The sequence below is a fragment of the Silene latifolia genome, chromosome 9 (assembly GCF_048544455.1).
Source record: "Silene latifolia isolate original U9 population chromosome 9, ASM4854445v1, whole genome shotgun sequence".
In the NCBI taxonomy this organism is placed as follows: Eukaryota; Viridiplantae; Streptophyta; class Magnoliopsida; order Caryophyllales; family Caryophyllaceae; genus Silene; species Silene latifolia.
In genome coordinates, this window is record NC_133534.1 from 79,669,652 (window position 1) to 79,687,513 (window position 17,862).

General features: G+C 39.3%; 1 protein-coding gene across 1 annotated transcript; it reads right to left on the reverse strand.

The window, feature by feature from the left end:
• Nucleotides 1-13,309: 13,309 nt before the first annotated feature.
• On the reverse strand, nucleotides 13,310-16,510 carry LOC141601258 (uncharacterized). Its single transcript, XM_074421522.1, has 3 exons — nucleotides 15,334-16,510; nucleotides 14,777-15,244; nucleotides 13,310-14,613 (listed from the first exon to the last, which is right to left on the reverse strand). Exons 1-3 carry the CDS (start codon nucleotides 16,508-16,510, stop codon nucleotides 13,310-13,312), a joined length of 2,949 nt encoding a protein of 982 aa, XP_074277623.1.
• Nucleotides 16,511-17,862: the final 1,352 nt, after the last annotated feature.

Below are 17,862 nucleotides of genomic sequence, written 5' to 3' on the forward strand. Positions count from 1 at the left end.
AAGATTTTGGTGTTTGAATCACTTGCTGTTGCTAAAGGAGTGATTAATTTTTGTTTTGAGGAAGTTTGGATTTGATGTGGTTGATTTTGGTTGAGAAAATTGGTTTTTGTTGATGGAGAGGATGAGGGTTTTGGGGTTTTGGGTAGTATTTGTGTTTGTGTTTTAAAATAATGAAAATGAATGGGAAAGTAGGGTTTAAAATACCCATTGTTTTTTGAATTGCAGAGGGAGACGAGCGGCTTCAGTATCGGGACGCTCGGATTCTTCAATTTCTGGGTTCAGAAAAAGACGCATAGGACGAGCGGATTACAGGAAGGACGAGCGGATTCCTGAGCTGAGACGAGCGTCTTTCGCTTAAGACGCTCGAATTCCTTTCCAATGAAAAATCCCAAATTTTAGCAGTAAAAAGACGAGCGTCTTTCCTCTTGGACGACCGTCCTGACTGAGACGAGCGGATTCCTTGCTGGGACGCTCGGATTCACAGTCAGACCCAAAAATATTTTCTGCAGCTTCATAAGACGAGCGTCTTATGCCTTGGACGCTCGGGTTCTTTCAAGACGAGCGGATTATCTGTCGGGCCGCTCGGATTCTTCCTTGACCACACGGATTCAGGTCCATCCGTGGGTGCTTCGTAACCCGTGTCATTTCATTCTTCAATTCTCGTTTTCTTCATTGTAGGGGCACTACAAAGGCATGAATAGCTCGCAATTACTATCCTAACACTAAGGCAAAGCACTATACATCAATAGACTTATAAGTCCCTCATTCACTTCTCTCAAAATGATGAAAATCTTTATCAAGGCATAAAAATGTAAATCCAAAAATGACAAAAATGCAATATAATAATTGAAATGCAAGTTAGGGAGTTAGAATATTTACAAATGGTGGTTTAGGGAGGACTCCACCTAACTCTCATCCATTGTGAGATGTCAAGGGGGCATGTTCAAGGTGCTGTTGATGTTACTCAACACCTTGAAGAAGTAGACGACAGCTTGCTCATTATCATGATAAAGATCCTCAATAGACCTTTGCACTTGTTGTTCTCTATGATGGTCTTGGGTCATAGCATTACCAATATAGGGATTGAATATCCCTTAAAACTCATCATCCCAAAGACCGCATACTTCATCTACTTGTTCACTAAAAATGTCTTGAGTTGATGAAGACAACTGTCCTTCTTTCTTGTCTTGGCCAATGAGGCCTTCTTCTTCACTTGTCATGGGTGAGCTTTTCAAGCTCTCAATATTGCAATTTCCTTGCTCTTTTGATGGAGCATCATCCATTTTCTTTTTCCATTGAAATTCCAACTTCTTTCTATCATCTTTCCGGCTATAGTGATCAACCATAAAACATGGCTCATGCCATCGGGGAGCTCTCATAGTCTTGTCAAGATTGAAAGTGATGGTTTCATCTCCCACTTCAAGGGTGAGTTCTCCATGCTTTACATCGATCACCACTCCCGCGGTGTGCAAGAAAGGTCTTCCTAAAATAATAGGAATGTTGGAGTCTTCTTCCATGTAAACAATAATGAAATCTACCGGGATGAAGAATTTTCCAATTCTCGCGGGAACATCTTCCCATACCCCTAAAGGTGTCTTTGTTGATCTATCCGCCATTTGAAGCGTGATGTTGGTGCATTTGATTTCTCCCATGCCTAGCCTCTTACTTACCGAATATGGCATAACACTCACGCTTGCCCCAAGGTCACATAGAGCTTTGTTGATCGTGGTGTCACCAATAGTGCATGGAATGGAGAAACTTCCCGGATCCTTGAGCTTTGGAGGTGAACTTCCTTGAATAATAGCACTACTTACTTTAGGAAAAGCAATACTCTCAAGCATCCGGATTGATTTCTTCTTTGTAAGGATATCTTTCATATACTTTGCATAGGTCGGGACGTGATTAATCAATTCCGTAAATGGAATTGAGACTTCTAAATTATTCACAATCTCCATGAATTTTGCAAGTTGGTCATCAAACTTAGGCTTGGCTTGATGACTCGGGAATGGAAGTCTAATCACAATAGGCTCCTTTTCTTTGGCCTTCTCTTCATCCTTCTTTGAAACTTCTTAAATGGTGGGTTCTTATTCTTTAGAGTTTTTAACAACTCTTTCCTTGTCACTAGAATTCACAAAACCTTCATCAACGGGCTTCTTCGGCCCTTCATACCTTGTAACACTACTCTAATGGATGGCACTCACTGATTCTTGTCTTTGGGGATTACCTTTAATTTCTAGTAATGCCCAAATCGATTTACTATAGATGAAGGTTGCTTTGTATCCTAAAAATCGACTCAAAACATGAAGATTTTTGTGTTTGAATCACTTGTTGTTGATAAAGGAGTTAATAATTTTTGTTTTGAGGAACTTTGGATTTGATGTGGTTGATTTTGGTTGAGAAAATTGTTTTTTATTGATGGAGAGGATGAGGGTTTTGGGGTTTTGGGTAGTGTTTGTGTTTGTGTTTTGAAATAATGAAAATTAATGGGAAAGGAGGGTTTAAAATACCCATTGGTTTTTGAATTGCAGATGGAGACGAGCGGCTTCAGTATTGGGACGCTCGGATTCTTCAATTTCTGGGTTCAGAAAAAGACGCATGGGACGAGCGGATTACAGGAAGGACGAGCGGATTCCTGAGCTGAGACGAGCGTCTTTCGCTTTGGACGCTCGGATTCCTTTCAAGTGAAAAATCCCAAATTTTAGCAGTAAAAAGACGAGCGTCTTTCCTCTTGGACGACCGTCTTGACTGAGACGAGCGGATTCCTTGCTGGGACGCTCGGATTCACAGTCAGACCCAAAAATATTTTATGCAGCTTCATAAGAGGAGCGTCTTATGCCTTGGACGCTGGGGTTCTTTCAAGACGAGCGGATTATTCGTCGGGCCGCTCGGATTCTTCCTTGACCACACGGATTCAGGTCCATCCGTGGGTGCTTCATAACCCGTGTCATTTCATTCTTCAATTCTTGTGTTCTTCATTGTAGGGGCACTACAAAGGCATGAATAGACTAGGCAATTGCTATCCCCACACTAAGGCAAAGAACTATACATCAATAAACCTATAAGTCCCTCCCTCACTTCTCTCAAAATGATGAAAATCTTGATCAAGGCATAAAAATGTAAATCCAAAAATGACAAAAGTGCAATATAATAATTGAAATGCAAGTTAGGGAGTCAGAATATTTACAAATGGTGGTTTAGGGAGGACTCCACCAAACTCTCATCCAATGTGAGATGTCAAGGGGGCATGTTCAAGGTGTTGTTGATGTTACTCAACACCTTGAAGAAGTAGTCCAAAGCTTGCTCATTATCATGATAAAGATATCCAATAGACCTTTTCACTTGTTGTTCTCCATGATGGTCTTGGGTCATAGTATTACCAATATAGGGATTGAATATCCCTTCAAAATCACCATCCCAAAGACCGCATACTTCGTCTACTTGTTCACTAAAAATGTCTTGGGTTGATGAAGACAACTCTCCTTCTTTCTTGTCTTGGCCAATGAGGCCTCTTCTTCACTTGTCATGGGTGAGCTTTTCAAGCTCTCAATATTGCAATTTCCTTGCTCTTTTGATGGAGCATCATCCACTTTCTTTTTCCATTGAAATTCCAACTTCTTCCTATCATCTTTCCGGCTATAGTGATCAACCATAAAACATGGCTCATGCAATCGGGAAGCTCTCATAGTCTTGTCAAGATTGAAAGTGATGGTTTCATCTCCCACTTCAAGGGTGAGTTCTTCATGCTTTACATCGATCACCGCTCCCGCGGTGTGCAAGAAAGGTCTTCCTAAAATAATAGGAATGTTGGAGTCTTCTTCCATGTAAACAATAACGAAATCTACCGGGATGAAGAATTTTCCAATTCTCACGGGATCATCTTCCCATACCCCTAAAGGTGTCCTTGTTGATCTATCTGCCATTTGAAGCGTGATGTTGGTGCATTTGATTTCTCCCATGCCTAGCCTCTTACTTACCGAATATGGCATAACACTCACACTTGCCCCAAGGTCACATAGAGCTTTGTTTATCGTGGTGTCACCAATAGTGCATGGAATGGAGAAACTTCCCGGATCCTTGAGCTTTGGAGGTGAACTTCCTTGAAAAATAACACTACTTACTTTAGTAAAAGCAATAGTCTCAAGCATCCGGATTGATTTCTTCCTTGTAAGGATATCTTTCATATACTTTGCATAGGTCGGGACGTGATTGATCAATTCTGTAAATGGAATTGGGACTTCTAAATTCTTCACAATCTTCATGAATTTTCCAAGTTGGTCATCAAACTTAGACTTGGCTTGACGACTCGGGAATGGAAGTCTAATCACAATAGGCTCCTTTTCTTTGGCCTTCTCTTCATCCTTCTTTGAAATTTCTTGAATGGTGGGTTCTTCTTCTTTAGAGTTTTCAACAACTCTTTCCTTGTCACTAGCATTCACAACATCTTCATCAATGAGCTTCTTCGGGCCTTCATACCTTGTACCACTCCTCAAATGGATGGCACCAACTGATTCTCGTCTTGGGGGGTTACCTTTAATTTCTAGTAATGCCAAAATCGATTTAGGATAGATGAAGGTTGCCTTGTATCCTAAAAATCGACTCAAAACATGAAGATTTTGGTGTTTGAATCAGTTGTTGTTGCTAAAGGAGTGATTAATTTTTGTTTTGAGGAAGTCTGGATTTGATGTGGTTGATTTTGGTGGAGAAAATTGGTTTTTGTTGATGGAGAGGATGAGGGTTTTGGGTAGTGTTTGTGTTTTGAAATAATGAAAATGAATGGGAAAGGAGGGTTTAAAAGACCCATTGGTTTTTGACTTGCAGAGGGAGACGAGCGGCTTCAGTATCGGGACGCTCAGATTCTTCAATTTCTGGGTTCAGAAAAAGACGCATGGGACGAGCGGATTACAGGAAGGATGAGCAGATTCTGAGCCGAGACGAGCGTCTTTCATTTTGGACGCTCGGATTCCTTTCCGAGTGAAAAATACCAAATTTTATCGGTAAAAAGACGAGCGTCTTTCCTCTTGGACGACCGTCCCGACCGAGACGAGCGGATTCCTTCTTGGGACGCTTTCGGATTCACAATCGACCCAAAAATATTTTCTGCAGCTTCATAAGACGAGCATCTTATGCCTTGGACGCTCGGGTTCTTTCAAGACGAGCGGATTATCCGTTGCGCCGCTCGGATTCTTCCTAGACCACACGGATTGAGGTCCATCCGTGGGTGCTTCGTAACCCGTGTCATTTCATTCTTCAATTCTTGTGTTCTTCATTGTAGGGGCACTACAAAGGCATGAATAGCCTAGGCAATTGCTATCCCCACACTAAGGCAAAGCACTATACATCAATAAACTTATAAGTCCCTCCCTCACTTCTCTCAAAATGATGAAAATCTTGATCAAGGCATAAAAATGTAATCCAAAAATGACAAAAATGCAATATAATAATTGAAATGCAAGTTAGGGAGTTAGAATATTTACAAATGGTGGTTTAGGGAGGACTCCACCAAACTCTCATCCAATGTGAGATGTCAAGGGGGCATGTTCAAGGTGCTGTTGATGTTACTCGACACCTTGAAGAAGTAGTCCAAAGCTTGTTCATTATCATGATAAAGATCCTCAATAGACCTTTGCACTTGTTGTTCTCCATGATGGTCTTAGGTCATAGCATTAACAATATAGGGATTGAATATCCCTTCAATTTCATCATCCCAAAGACCGCATACTTCGTCTACTTGTTCACTAAAAATGTCTTGAGTTGATGAAGACAACTCTCCTTCTTTCTTGTCTTGGCCAATGAGGCCTCTTCTTCACTTGTCATGGGTGAGCTTTTCAAGCTCTCAATATTGCAATTTCCTTGCTCTTTTGATGGAGCATCATCCACTTTCTTTTTCCATTGAAATTCCAACTTCTTCCTATCATCTTTCCGGCTATAGTGATCAACCATAAAACATGGCCCATGCAATCGGGGAGCTCTCATAGTCTTGTCAAGATTGAAAGTGATGGTTTCATCTCCCACTTCAAGGGTGAGTTCTTCATGCTTTACATCGATCACCGCTCCCGCGGTGTGCAAGAAAGGTCTTCCTAAAATAATAGGAATGTTGGAGTCTTCTTCCATGTAAACAATAACGAAATCTACCGGGATGAAGAATTTTCCAATTCTCACGGGATCATCTTCCCATACCCCTAAAGGTGTCCTTGTTGATCTATCTGCCATTTGAAGCGTGATGTTGGTGCATTTGATTTCTCCCATGCCTAGCCTCTTACTTACCGAATATGGCATAACACTCACACTTGCCCCAAGGTCACATAGAGCTTTGTTTATCGTGGTGTCACCAATAGTGCATGGAATGGAGAAACTTCCCGGATCCTTGAGCTTTGGAGGTGAACTTCCTTGAAAAATAACACTACTTACTTTAGTAAAAGCAATAGTCTCAAGCATCCGGATTGATTTCTTCCTTGTAAGGATATCTTTCATATACTTTGCATAGGTCGGGACGTGATTGATCAATTCTGTAAATGGAATTGGGACTTCTAAATTCTTCACAATCTTCATGAATTTTCCAAGTTGGTCATCAAACTTAGACTTGGCTTGACGACTCGGGAATGGAAGTCTAATCACAATAGGCTCCTTTTCTTTGGCCTTCTCTTCATCCTTCTTTGAAATTTCTTGAATGGTGGGTTCTTCTTCTTTAGAGTTTTCAACAACTCTTTCCTTGTCACTAGCATTCACAACATCTTCATCAATGAGCTTCTTCGGGCCTTCATACCTTGTACCACTCCTCAAATGGATGGCACCCACTGATTCTCGTCTTGGGGGGTTACCTTTAATTTCTAGTAATGCCAAAATCGATTTAGGATAGATGAAGGTTGCCTTGTATCCTAAAAATCGACTCAAAACATGAAGATTTTGGTGTTTGAATCAGTTGTTGTTGCTAAAGGAGTGATTAATTTTTGTTTTGAGGAAGTCTGGATTTGATGTGGTTGATTTTGGTGGAGAAAATTGGTTTTTGTTGATGGAGAGGATGAGGGTTTTGGGTAGTGTTTGTGTTTTGAAATAATGAAAATGAATGGGAAAGGAGGGTTTAAAAGACCCATTGGTTTTTGACTTGCAGAGGGAGACGAGCGGCTTCAGTATCGGGACGCTCAGATTCTTCAATTTCTGGGTTCAGAAAAAGACGCATGGGACGAGCGGATTACAGGAAGGATGAGCAGATTCCTGAGCTGAGACGAGCGTCTTTCATTTTGGACGCTCGGATTCCTTTCCAGTGAAAAATACCAAATTTTATCAGTAAAAAGACGAGCGTCTTTCCTCTTGGACGACCGTCCTGACTGAGACGAGCGGATTCCTTGCTGGGACGCTCGGATTCACAGTCAGACCCAAAAATATTTTCTGCAGCTTCATAAGACGAGCATCTTATGCCTTGGACGCTCGGGTTCTTTCAAGACGAGCGGATTATCCGTTGGGCCGCTCGGATTCTTCCTAGACCACACGGATTGAGGTCCATCCGTGGGTGCTTCGTAACCCGTGTCATTTCATTCTTCAATTCTTGTGTTCTTCATTGTAGGGGCACTACAAAGGCATGAATAGCCTAGGCAATTGCTATCCCCACACTAAGGCAAAGCACTATACATCAATAAACTTATAAGTCCCTCCCTCACTTCTCTCAAAATGATGAAAATCTTGATCAAGGCATAAAAATGTAATCCAAAAATGACAAAAATGCAATATAATAATTGAAATGCAAGTTAGGGAGTTAGAATATTTACAAATGGTGGTTTAGGGAGGACTCCACCAAACTCTCATCCAATGTGAGATGTCAAGGGGGCATGTTCAAGGTGCTGTTGATGTTACTCGACACCTTGAAGAAGTAGTCCAAAGCTTGTTCATTATCATGATAAAGATCCTCAATAGACCTTTGCACTTGTTGTTCTCCATGATGGTCTTAGGTCATAGCATTAACAATATAGGGATTGAATATCCCTTCAATTTCATCATCCCAAAGACCGCATACTTCGTCTACTTGTTCACTAAAAATGTCTTGAGTTGATGAAGACAACTCTCCTTATTTCTTGTCTTGGCCAATGAGGCCTTGTTCTTCACTTGTCATGGGTGAGCTTTTCAAGCTCTCAATATTGCAATTTCCTTACTCTTTTGATGGATCATCATCCACTTTCTTTTTCCATTGAAATTCCAACTTCTTCCTATCATCTTTCCGGCTATAGTGATCAACCATAAAACATGGCTCATGCAATCGGGGAGCTCTCATAGTCTTGTCAAGATTGAAAGTGATGGTTTCATCTCCCACTTCAAGGGTGAGTTCTCCATGCTTTACATCGATCACCGCTCCCGCGGTGTGCAAGAAAGTTCTTCCTAACATAATAGGAATGTTGGAGTCTTATTCCATGTCAACGTTAAGGAAATCCACCGGGATGAAGAATTTTCCAATTCTCACGGGAACATCTTCCTATACCCCTAAAAGTGACTTTGTTGATCTATCCGCCATTTGAATCGTGATGTTGGTGCATTTTATTTCTCCCATGCCTAGCCTCTTACTTACCGAATATGGCATAACACTCACGCTTGCTCCAAGGTCACATAGAGCTTTGTTGATCGTGGTGTCACCAATAGTGCATGGAATGGAGAAACTTCCCGGATCCTTGAGCTTTGGAGGTGAACTTCCTTGAAGAATAGCACTACTTACTTTAGTAAAAGCAATAGTCTCAAGCTTCCGGATTGATTTCTTCTTTGTAAGGATATCTTTCATATACTTTGCATAGGTCGGGACGTGATTGATCAATTCCGTAAATGGAATTGAGACTTCTAAATTCTTCACAATCTCCATCACTACTACAAAACCTGTTATGCACATCGGACTTTTTTGTATATGGACATCGGATACACACCCGATGTAGAGTTTGGTCATGTCCATTATGGAGTAATGCACATCGGTTTTTAAACCGATGTCCACTAGTATTTGCACAACGGATTTCTAAATATCTGATGTCCATAACTATTAATATACATCGGTTTATATTTATAATCCGATGTCCTTTAGTATTATTTACATCAGTTTTAGTAGTCATCCGATGTCTGTTTCTGTCATGTACATCAATTTACATAGAACTTTGATGTCTTTATGTACCTATATTCATCAGTTTTTTACCAAAACCTCATGTGCATTATAAATGATATTACATCCTCTACTAATAAAACCGTTGTCCTTTTCCTTGCCAATTTTTTTTAAAAAAAATTGGAATGGCTAATCTAAATCAAGCCATTTCATCTGCATATGAAAACTTAGGCCATTTCATAACAAAAAACACTTGCATCGACAATTCAACAACTAACCAACAAAGGTCGTTCGTCATACTTTCATACAACGACCAAAACATAGATTCATACAACGCCATCCAAATTCAACAACCAAGAAAGGTCGTTCGTCATAGTTTCTTACAACGACCTTACCAAAACATAGTTTATACAAATGCCGTCCAAATTCAACAACCTACAAAGGTCCAAGACATAATGTGCAAAATCTAGCTAACACATTACTATATCACTAGATATTAAGAAAATAGTTCGCCCAGAAGTCCCGAACCACATTGATTTCTTCTTCTGAATAAGCCATTTTGTTTTGAAAAAGCTGTAAATCATGCACATAAAGGTTCTAATTAGATAATAACACACATAATAGGCTTGAGCTAGCTGGAGAGTTCAATTCTAGCTATAATAATGGGTATGGGGAAAAATTTTCAAGGCAACACAGATTTGTATGACAATATACAGGCGAGTGAGATAATCTGACCTCGTTGTGAGTTGTCATCGGATTAGGACGAGTGACAATTTCCAGCATATACCTCATGATGTAGTAACCGCATTCTATAGCATTTGGCTGACGAGCACACTAATAAAACAACATGACGACGAATTAAACCAACACACTTTGTAAATTAAACGTAATATAAATGAGTCTACTATTGCATATCAACAACTTACATCAACTTTCACCCATTGCGGTGCTACAGAACTCTTCCTTGACTCACCCGTGTAGCCGTATGCTCTTACAGATCTAATATAAAGTTTCCAACAAAAAATTATCAGCCAAGTTGAAAAGTGTTCTTTCAATGAACATCTTGCATATCAAGAATAACTACTAAGTCGAACTTACGTATTAATTAAAGTTCTCAACATTGAAGGCACAGAATTCCCGATTGAATCGAACCAATATACTTGATTATGCTCAACGATGTCAATTACATCAAGCATCCAGTGATCCCTATAAATAATCAGTCAAGTAATCAAAATAATCAAACTGTTGATACTTTTGTTTTACATAAGGGTGAGTACTTACTCTTTGTAATATGGGGCAATGTAAATATGGCTTTTCTTCTTTTTCATCCAGTTTGAAATATATGTTACTACTCCCTCTGATTCAAGGCTGCCTAGTTGTGAAGTCATTTCTGGACATAAGAATCCAAATGTTTTTATGTCACAAACGCTAGACAAGTACCTGTAACAATATAAGTAGAAGTATAACCAGCATGTACTTCAAATCATCATCTGCTCCAATGTAAAACTAGCTATGAGATGCTAACTTTAAATTTGGAGTCAATACATACCCAACAAAAGTCTGAATGACTGGAAGGGAGATCTTTTCGATGTTCAACAATGCAGTAATGTCCTCCTTGGCGATTCGCAGCCTTCGCTCACATCCTACAACATCCTCGCTCACATCCGTTACTTGAGTTTCGCCCATCATACTAACTACCTTGGACAAGAATCGTCTAGAATCATATTTTTGTTCCAAAAGTGCTTTCAAAGTATTGTTTGAACCAGCCAATGGATCATTTGTTTTACTTTTAGCACTTTCTACTTTTTTGGAATTAGTACTCTCATCAACTCTCTTCCGCTTTTTGCATTTAGTCTTACTCATCACTGACTTTTCTCCTGCTTGTACTTCATGGTTTTTCTGATATTCCTGGAAAGAAAAAGACGCAAACTGATTACTCACTAACAATGCAATTTTCAGCATGGTTCAATCAGAACCAACTTTTATGTGTTGAAGATGGGGTAAGATAAGGCTAGCCATATAATATAACTTCAACTTTAAAATGACATCCATACCTCTAAGTAGCGCAAACTGACTAAGTTTCTCGGCCATTGAACAAATGAACCAATTGCCTCACCAATAGTAAAATGTTCTTCAGTTGGTAGAGGTAATGGTGTGTCCTCCATATATTCCATGACAACGTCAATGCATACCCTTAACTCACCTGCTCCAAAGGCTCGACCGTGACATGTTGATGCCTGAGTTGGGGCCTTAAATACTCGTCCAAGTGCGACCTTCTTCAATCACGTATCTTTCACAAATAGCTCGCATTCAACTCCCCGAGGAACAACATCACAGCCAAAGATAAAAAAACAAGCTAAGGTCTGCCTAGCTTAATTAATACACTTGAAATCGACTTCAGAATTACATAACAAAGAATCGAATTATTTTACCTTCTCGGGTATGTCGGCAAAATGGGTCGGGGTCATGGTTAACATTATCATAACTACCATTCCCACTTTTGCAATTCATCTCAACCTCAACCTCAGCATCTCTGCCTTTTTCTTTTTCAACCGAATAACTAACATTCCCATTTGTCCGTTGCTCCACCATCACTTCTATATCTTTATACATTTCTGCCCTCACTTGCTTTGTGACTTGCTCTGTGATCTGCTGAGTAAGCTTCTCCACAAACTCCTTTGACATAACTCCCTCACTTCGACTCCTTTTGCATTTGCCAAAATATTTCTTATGCCCCACTCGACCCCCAACACCTCTTACACGACCATAATGCTCATCAGTTCCAAGTGCTTTTGTTAATTCATCAACTTTTCCACTAGGTACAAACTCCCCTTTCTTGAGCATTTCATTCACCATTTTCTGCAAATACAATATCATTATTAGCAGAAAAAACAAAAGAAATTAGTTGTAAAAATTCCTTAATACAAAAAAAAAAAAAAAAATTGCTGTAAACAAAATACTCACAAGGTCTTCTATTTTTTTTTTGTCTCAGAATTTAAACATTCACCATCTTTGTCTACTCTTCCCTCTATCCATAGGTCACCTCTTTTTAAAGTAGTTTGGGATTGACTACTTCCCCCTGAGCCGTCGACCTCATCAGCAGCTCTGCCTTTTTCTTTCTCTTTCAGTTTTTTTTCCAATTTCCGCCTTGTGTTCCTATATCCTCCACGAGACATCCTGTGGGGGTATTTGTCCTTCAACTGCCTCTATGCACCAATCTTACTTATAGCCTGAAAATTTTAAATTACTTATCAAATATGATAATATTATTGCTAACTAAAAAATTAAAAAATATACTACATGTTAACTACTCACTTGAAATTCTGCCGTCATACACTTCTCTTTAAACCTTTTCCATACCTCGGATGTAATGTAAGGATACTTCTTTGTCGGATCAGTCTCAACAGGCAGCTTTCTTTTTTTAGGAGGTTTTCTGTACACATACAACGAAGTCAACTTTGACTTAAAGTATGTCCATGTAGTATTGGCAATGCTGATAACTTGCTTCTTCTACGTATCTGGAACATTGAAATTGTCTGCAAAAAGCAAATGGCAGGTTTTAACAGTCAGTTCTTACCAAAACCTCTTCCTAAAAATTGTCTACAAAAAGCAAATGGTAGGTTATAAACAGTCAGTTGACTTAAAGTATGTGTATGTGTTAATAAAAAGGTCTTAAGATGCAGTGAGTTCCTACCAAAACCTCTTCCCAAATCTTCAGCTTAAGATCCTCACCTACATGCTTCCATGTAGGAATATCAATCGGCACTTTTGCGCGTCCCATTAGACCAGCGTAACTCGTATACTTAGCACCAATTTTATCAATTGGCTCACCAGCTTCATCAAATTGAACATCAAGTTTTATCCCATTATCACGTAATGCTGTCAATTCCATCATAAGTACTACGCTTTTGCTCTTTCTTTTAGGGGCGTAGTAATCGGCATTCTGGAAGAAGACATCCCGACTCGCATCAAGAAATTATTTATATTGTTAAACAATGCAGGATACTTGGTTTCATAGAATTATACTTGTATAAAAATAAAGTAATGTTAAAATGATGGAGGAAACTATGAGGGAAAGAGCATTCGATAAATTAACTTCAATGTGTCCTTGCTAAAGACAATGGAACAAGCAAAACATATGAGGGTGCAAAAAAAAAAAAAATATAAGCAGGTCTGCCTTTTTACAAAACAGACTGTAAAAAGGTAACTAGATAAAAATCATCTTCTACATAAGCAGGTCTATTATTCCCATAACCCTTCGTCATGATCATCTCGTAGATAAAAATCATCTACATCTTCAGTAGTGGTAGAAGACGGCAATCCAGAAGAAAAAGGAGGCAATTCGTCATCCACTTCATCCATGACTTCTTTACCCACAAACTTCTTCTTACCATGAAGAACAATCGACCACTTTTCATCCGCTGGATCTTTAATATAAAATATTTGTTTGGCCTGACTAGCCATAATGAATGGCTCCGATTTGTATCCTTCACATGCTAAATCTACCAATGTGAATCCCATCTCATCTACTCGAACACCCTTATTACGATCAATCCACATACAACGAAAAATAGGTATCCTAAACTGAGCATAGTCCAGCTCCCAAATTTCATTAATGACCCCAAAATATGGCTGAGCATCATAAGCGGGTGTATTATCTTTAGCACTAGCAACACTCATTGACATGGCCATCAAAGCTATTCCACTATTTTGCATAGTACTTCTATCATCTTGAGCCTTAGTGTAGAATGAATACCCATTGATGTCATAACCTTGATAAGATAACACGTTCAAACTAGGTCCATGGGCTAACCACCTTACTTCCTCGGATACTTTCTCACGGTCGTTTTCCAGCTCAATGTCTACTTCATTAGTAAACCATTTAAGAAATGATCGATTATGCTCCATTGCTAACCACCTTTCTCCCTTAGAAGGATTTTGTGCACTTAGAAGGGTTTGATGCTTCTCTAAATACGGATGTACATCGACCATGTGTTGGAGAATATAGAAGTGTGCCTGGTCAAGGGTATCTCGGTTAATAGTGACTACGGCTTTTCCCAGCGTACCTTGTCCCTCTATTCTTCCTTCGTGTCGAGATGTCGGGAGGCCAATAGATTCAACATCTGACAGGTAGTCAGTTACAAACTCTAGCGCCTCTTCTGCCACATACCTCTGAATCATGCACCCTTCTGGCCTATTTTGGTTTCTTACGTAGCCGCCTAAGGGTTTCATATATCGCTCAAATGGATACATATTTCTTAAAAATACTGGTCCACAAATTTTAATTTCTCTCACCAAATGTACTACTAAATGCTGCATTATATCGAAAAAGGAAGGAGGAAAAAACATCTCAAGTTCACACATAGTTATAACAACATCTCGTTGTAATGTATTCAAGGTATCTGAGTCAACAACTTTGCTAAATATTGCATTGAAAAAATAGCAAAGTCTAGTAATAGGTCCTCGAACATGATTAAGCAGAACTCCACGAAGAGCTACTGGAAGTAATTGTTGCATTAAAGTGTGACAATCATGTGATTTCAAGCCTACCAGTTTTAACTCTTTCAAAGACACTAGATTTCTAATGTTCGATGAATAGCCTTGCGGAACCTTCACCCCATGTAAACATTCACACACACTTTTTTTCTCCTTTCGTGACAAAGTAAAACAAGCTTGGGGGGGGGGGGGGGGGTAAATAGGTTCTTGAACCTCTAATTTGTGGTGCTAATTCTGGTCGTATCTTTTGTGCGACCATATCTTCTCTAGCTTTGACACCATCCTTACTTTTACCAGGAATGTTGAGAAGTGTGCCAATGAGGCTATCACACACATTTTTCTCCACGTGCATGACATCAATACAATGTCTCACGGACAAATGCTTCCAATATGGTAAATCCCAGAATATGGACTTTTTTTTGTATAAGGTCCCATTACTTGGCTTCTTATATGGTTTTCCAAAATTATTTTCAATGTTTTTCACTTTTTCATAAACCTCTCTCCCACTTAAAATCTTTGGAGGGTTTCTAAGTTCTTGTTTCCCATTAAAAGGCTTAATTTTTTTTCTATAAGGGTGTGACCGGCGGAGCAATCTTCGAGTACAAAGGTACACATTCTTTCCCCCATGAACTAAACGGTCAGAAATTGTATCCTCCTCACAAATTGGACATGCTTTAGCCCCTTTCACATTATAACCAGAGAGGTTGCCGTAAGCCGGGAAATCATTAATGGTGCAAAAAATATCATGGCACGTAAGTTAAAAGTCTCACCATGATAAGCATCATATACCTCTACCCCTTCATCCCATAATAACTTCAAATCATCAATCAAGGGTTCTAGGTAAATATCTATATCATTTCCAGGTTGCTTAGGCCCCGAAATCAGTAGTGACAACATAAGATATTTACGCTTCATGCATAACCAAGGAGGGAGATTATAAATTGTTAGCAAAACCGGCCATGTGCTCCACTGACTACTTAGACTACCAAACGGATTCATACCATCAGTACAAAGTCCAAGCCTTAAATTTCTAGCCTCGGATCCAAATTCAGGAAACAAATGATCTATTGTTTTCCACTGTGTTGAATCAGCTGGATGATGAATTTTATCATCTGAAATTCTACCTTCAGCGTGCCAAATTAAGTTTTTTGCATCTTTTACATTTGCAAAAATTCGTTTAAATCTTGGGATAATGGGAAGATACCACAAGACTTTAGCTGGGACTCCAATATTTTTTTTGGAATTTTTTTTCGGCAATTTGTAACGTGAAGCCCCACACTTTGGACATTCGTTTAAATCTTTATAATCTTTTCGATACAAAATGCAATCATTAGGACATGTATGTATCTTTACATAATCAACTCCCATTGGACACGAAATTTTCTTAGCATCATAGGTACGCTTAGGGAGTTCATTACCATCTGGTAAAATCTCACTCAACAGCTGAAGCAAACTTGTGAAACTTTTATCACTCCATCCATTTTTCGCCTTTAAACTATACAATATTAAAGTTGCAGATAGGCGTGTCAAACTTGAACCTGGGTATAGGGGTTTAATTGCATCACCAGCTAGCCTATCAAACATCTCTACTTGTGTGGGGTCTTCAGTGGATTTCTTCAAATCATTAATCAGGTCGTCTACTCGATCGAAATTTTCATCAAAATCATCTCCCTCAATGTCGCTATCATCCTCTAAATTACTACTCAAGGTAGGCAACACATCCTCCCCATGCCAAATCCACCTTGTATAACTTTTGTCAATACCATTACATAAGAGGTGACTTTTCAATTCTTCAGAATCAAGATACACATTATTCCCACATTTAACACATGGACAATAAATTTCTTCAACATTCTCCGCATTATTAATAACAAGTCTAACAAAATGTTCAACCCCTTTCCTATATCTAGGGTCCAAACGGTCAACAAACATCCAGTCACGATCCATATTCCCAATCTCCGTATATATTCAAGATCCACTGCGATAGTTTATAAGGTTAAAAGGTTATTATTGAAAAGTTCAGGACGAATAATTCAAAACTCAGGCATTAATCAGCTAAATACTTAACATCAACTCCATAATTAACAATCCACTGATGATAATTATTGCACACTTCTAACACTTAGCTTCTATGTAACACCCCGTAATTTTGGACCGTTAATATATTGCGGAAGTAATTTATTAATCAAGTAAAATCTGATATTAATGTATTTGAAGTAATAATAAACTTGAGAGATGGGTAGGATGGGTAGATTTAGGATTTTATGTGGTAGTCTGTTTGTGATTGCTAATTGTTAGGTACTGATAAATTTTCTCTTTTGTAAGATGGCTCCGCCAAGAAGAATTGATGATGCTCTTTTACTAGTTCTTACTCAAATTCTCCAAAACCAAAAAAATCAGCAGAATCAACAAGCTCCTCCTCCTCCGCCTCCTGAGGGTACTCCAGGCACCTATACTTGGGTGGCTAACCAATTAACCCGAATATGAAACGGTGATACTCTTGTTGATCAGACAAGAACATCCACTTTCATATCAAGATATATAAATATTTCTACACCAACAAATGAGAAAACCCATTATTGGGACGTCTCCAATAACAAAATTTAACATTCACTAATGTTAAAACCATTAAAAATCATAAAAGCATATGATAGGATCAACGAAGCATTTACCAGGATGTGCTGGTTTCTTGCAGTTATAGCACACTCGGTCTTTAGTACCTTTATTGTCGTTAAAAGCTGAAGATTGACCACCCCGGTTAGCTTGCACAGTAGAAACAAATCTCCTCTTGTTTGGGTCAGAAGGAGAAGAGGTAAACCTGAAAAGAATTCAAAGAATGACAGGATTTTCTGCTAAGAGCATCAGCCACCACATTAGCTTTTCCTTCGTGATTTACTGAAAACGGTTCATCGATCCATGAATCTTTTCTTTGGAGCATTGGTCAAACCGAATGGCATCACCGTAAACTCGAAATGACCAATGCTCCAGCAGTATTCATGGATCAGATGAACCGTACTTTCAGAGAACACTACAACGCATTTGTCAAGGTGTTCTCTGAAAGTACGGTTCATCTGATCCATGAATACTGCTGGAGCATTGGTCATTTCGAGTTTACGGTGATGTCATTCGGTTTGACCAATGCTCCAACAGTATTCATGGATCAGATGAACCGTACTTTCAGAATGTTTGCCCGGAGAAGAAGGTGACGGCTCCTATTACTCCTGCCGCCCCAGTGAGGCCAGTGAGGCCGAAGGGCCGGATTTTTGTCATGAGCCGAGCAGAAGCTGAGGCACACCCTG

Coding starts and splice junctions, on each gene's coding strand:
- LOC141601258 (XM_074421522.1), bottom strand. CDS start 16,510: ATGGATCGTGACTGGATGTTTGTTGACCGTTTGGACCCTAGATATAGG. Junction 15,245..15,333: donor GGTATATGATGCTTATCATG/GTGAGACTTTTA, acceptor ATAATGTGAAAG/GGGCTAAAGCATGTCCAATT. Junction 14,614..14,776: donor ATTAGCACCACAAATTAGAG/GTTCAAGAACCT, acceptor TAAAACTGGTAG/GCTTGAAATCACATGATTGT.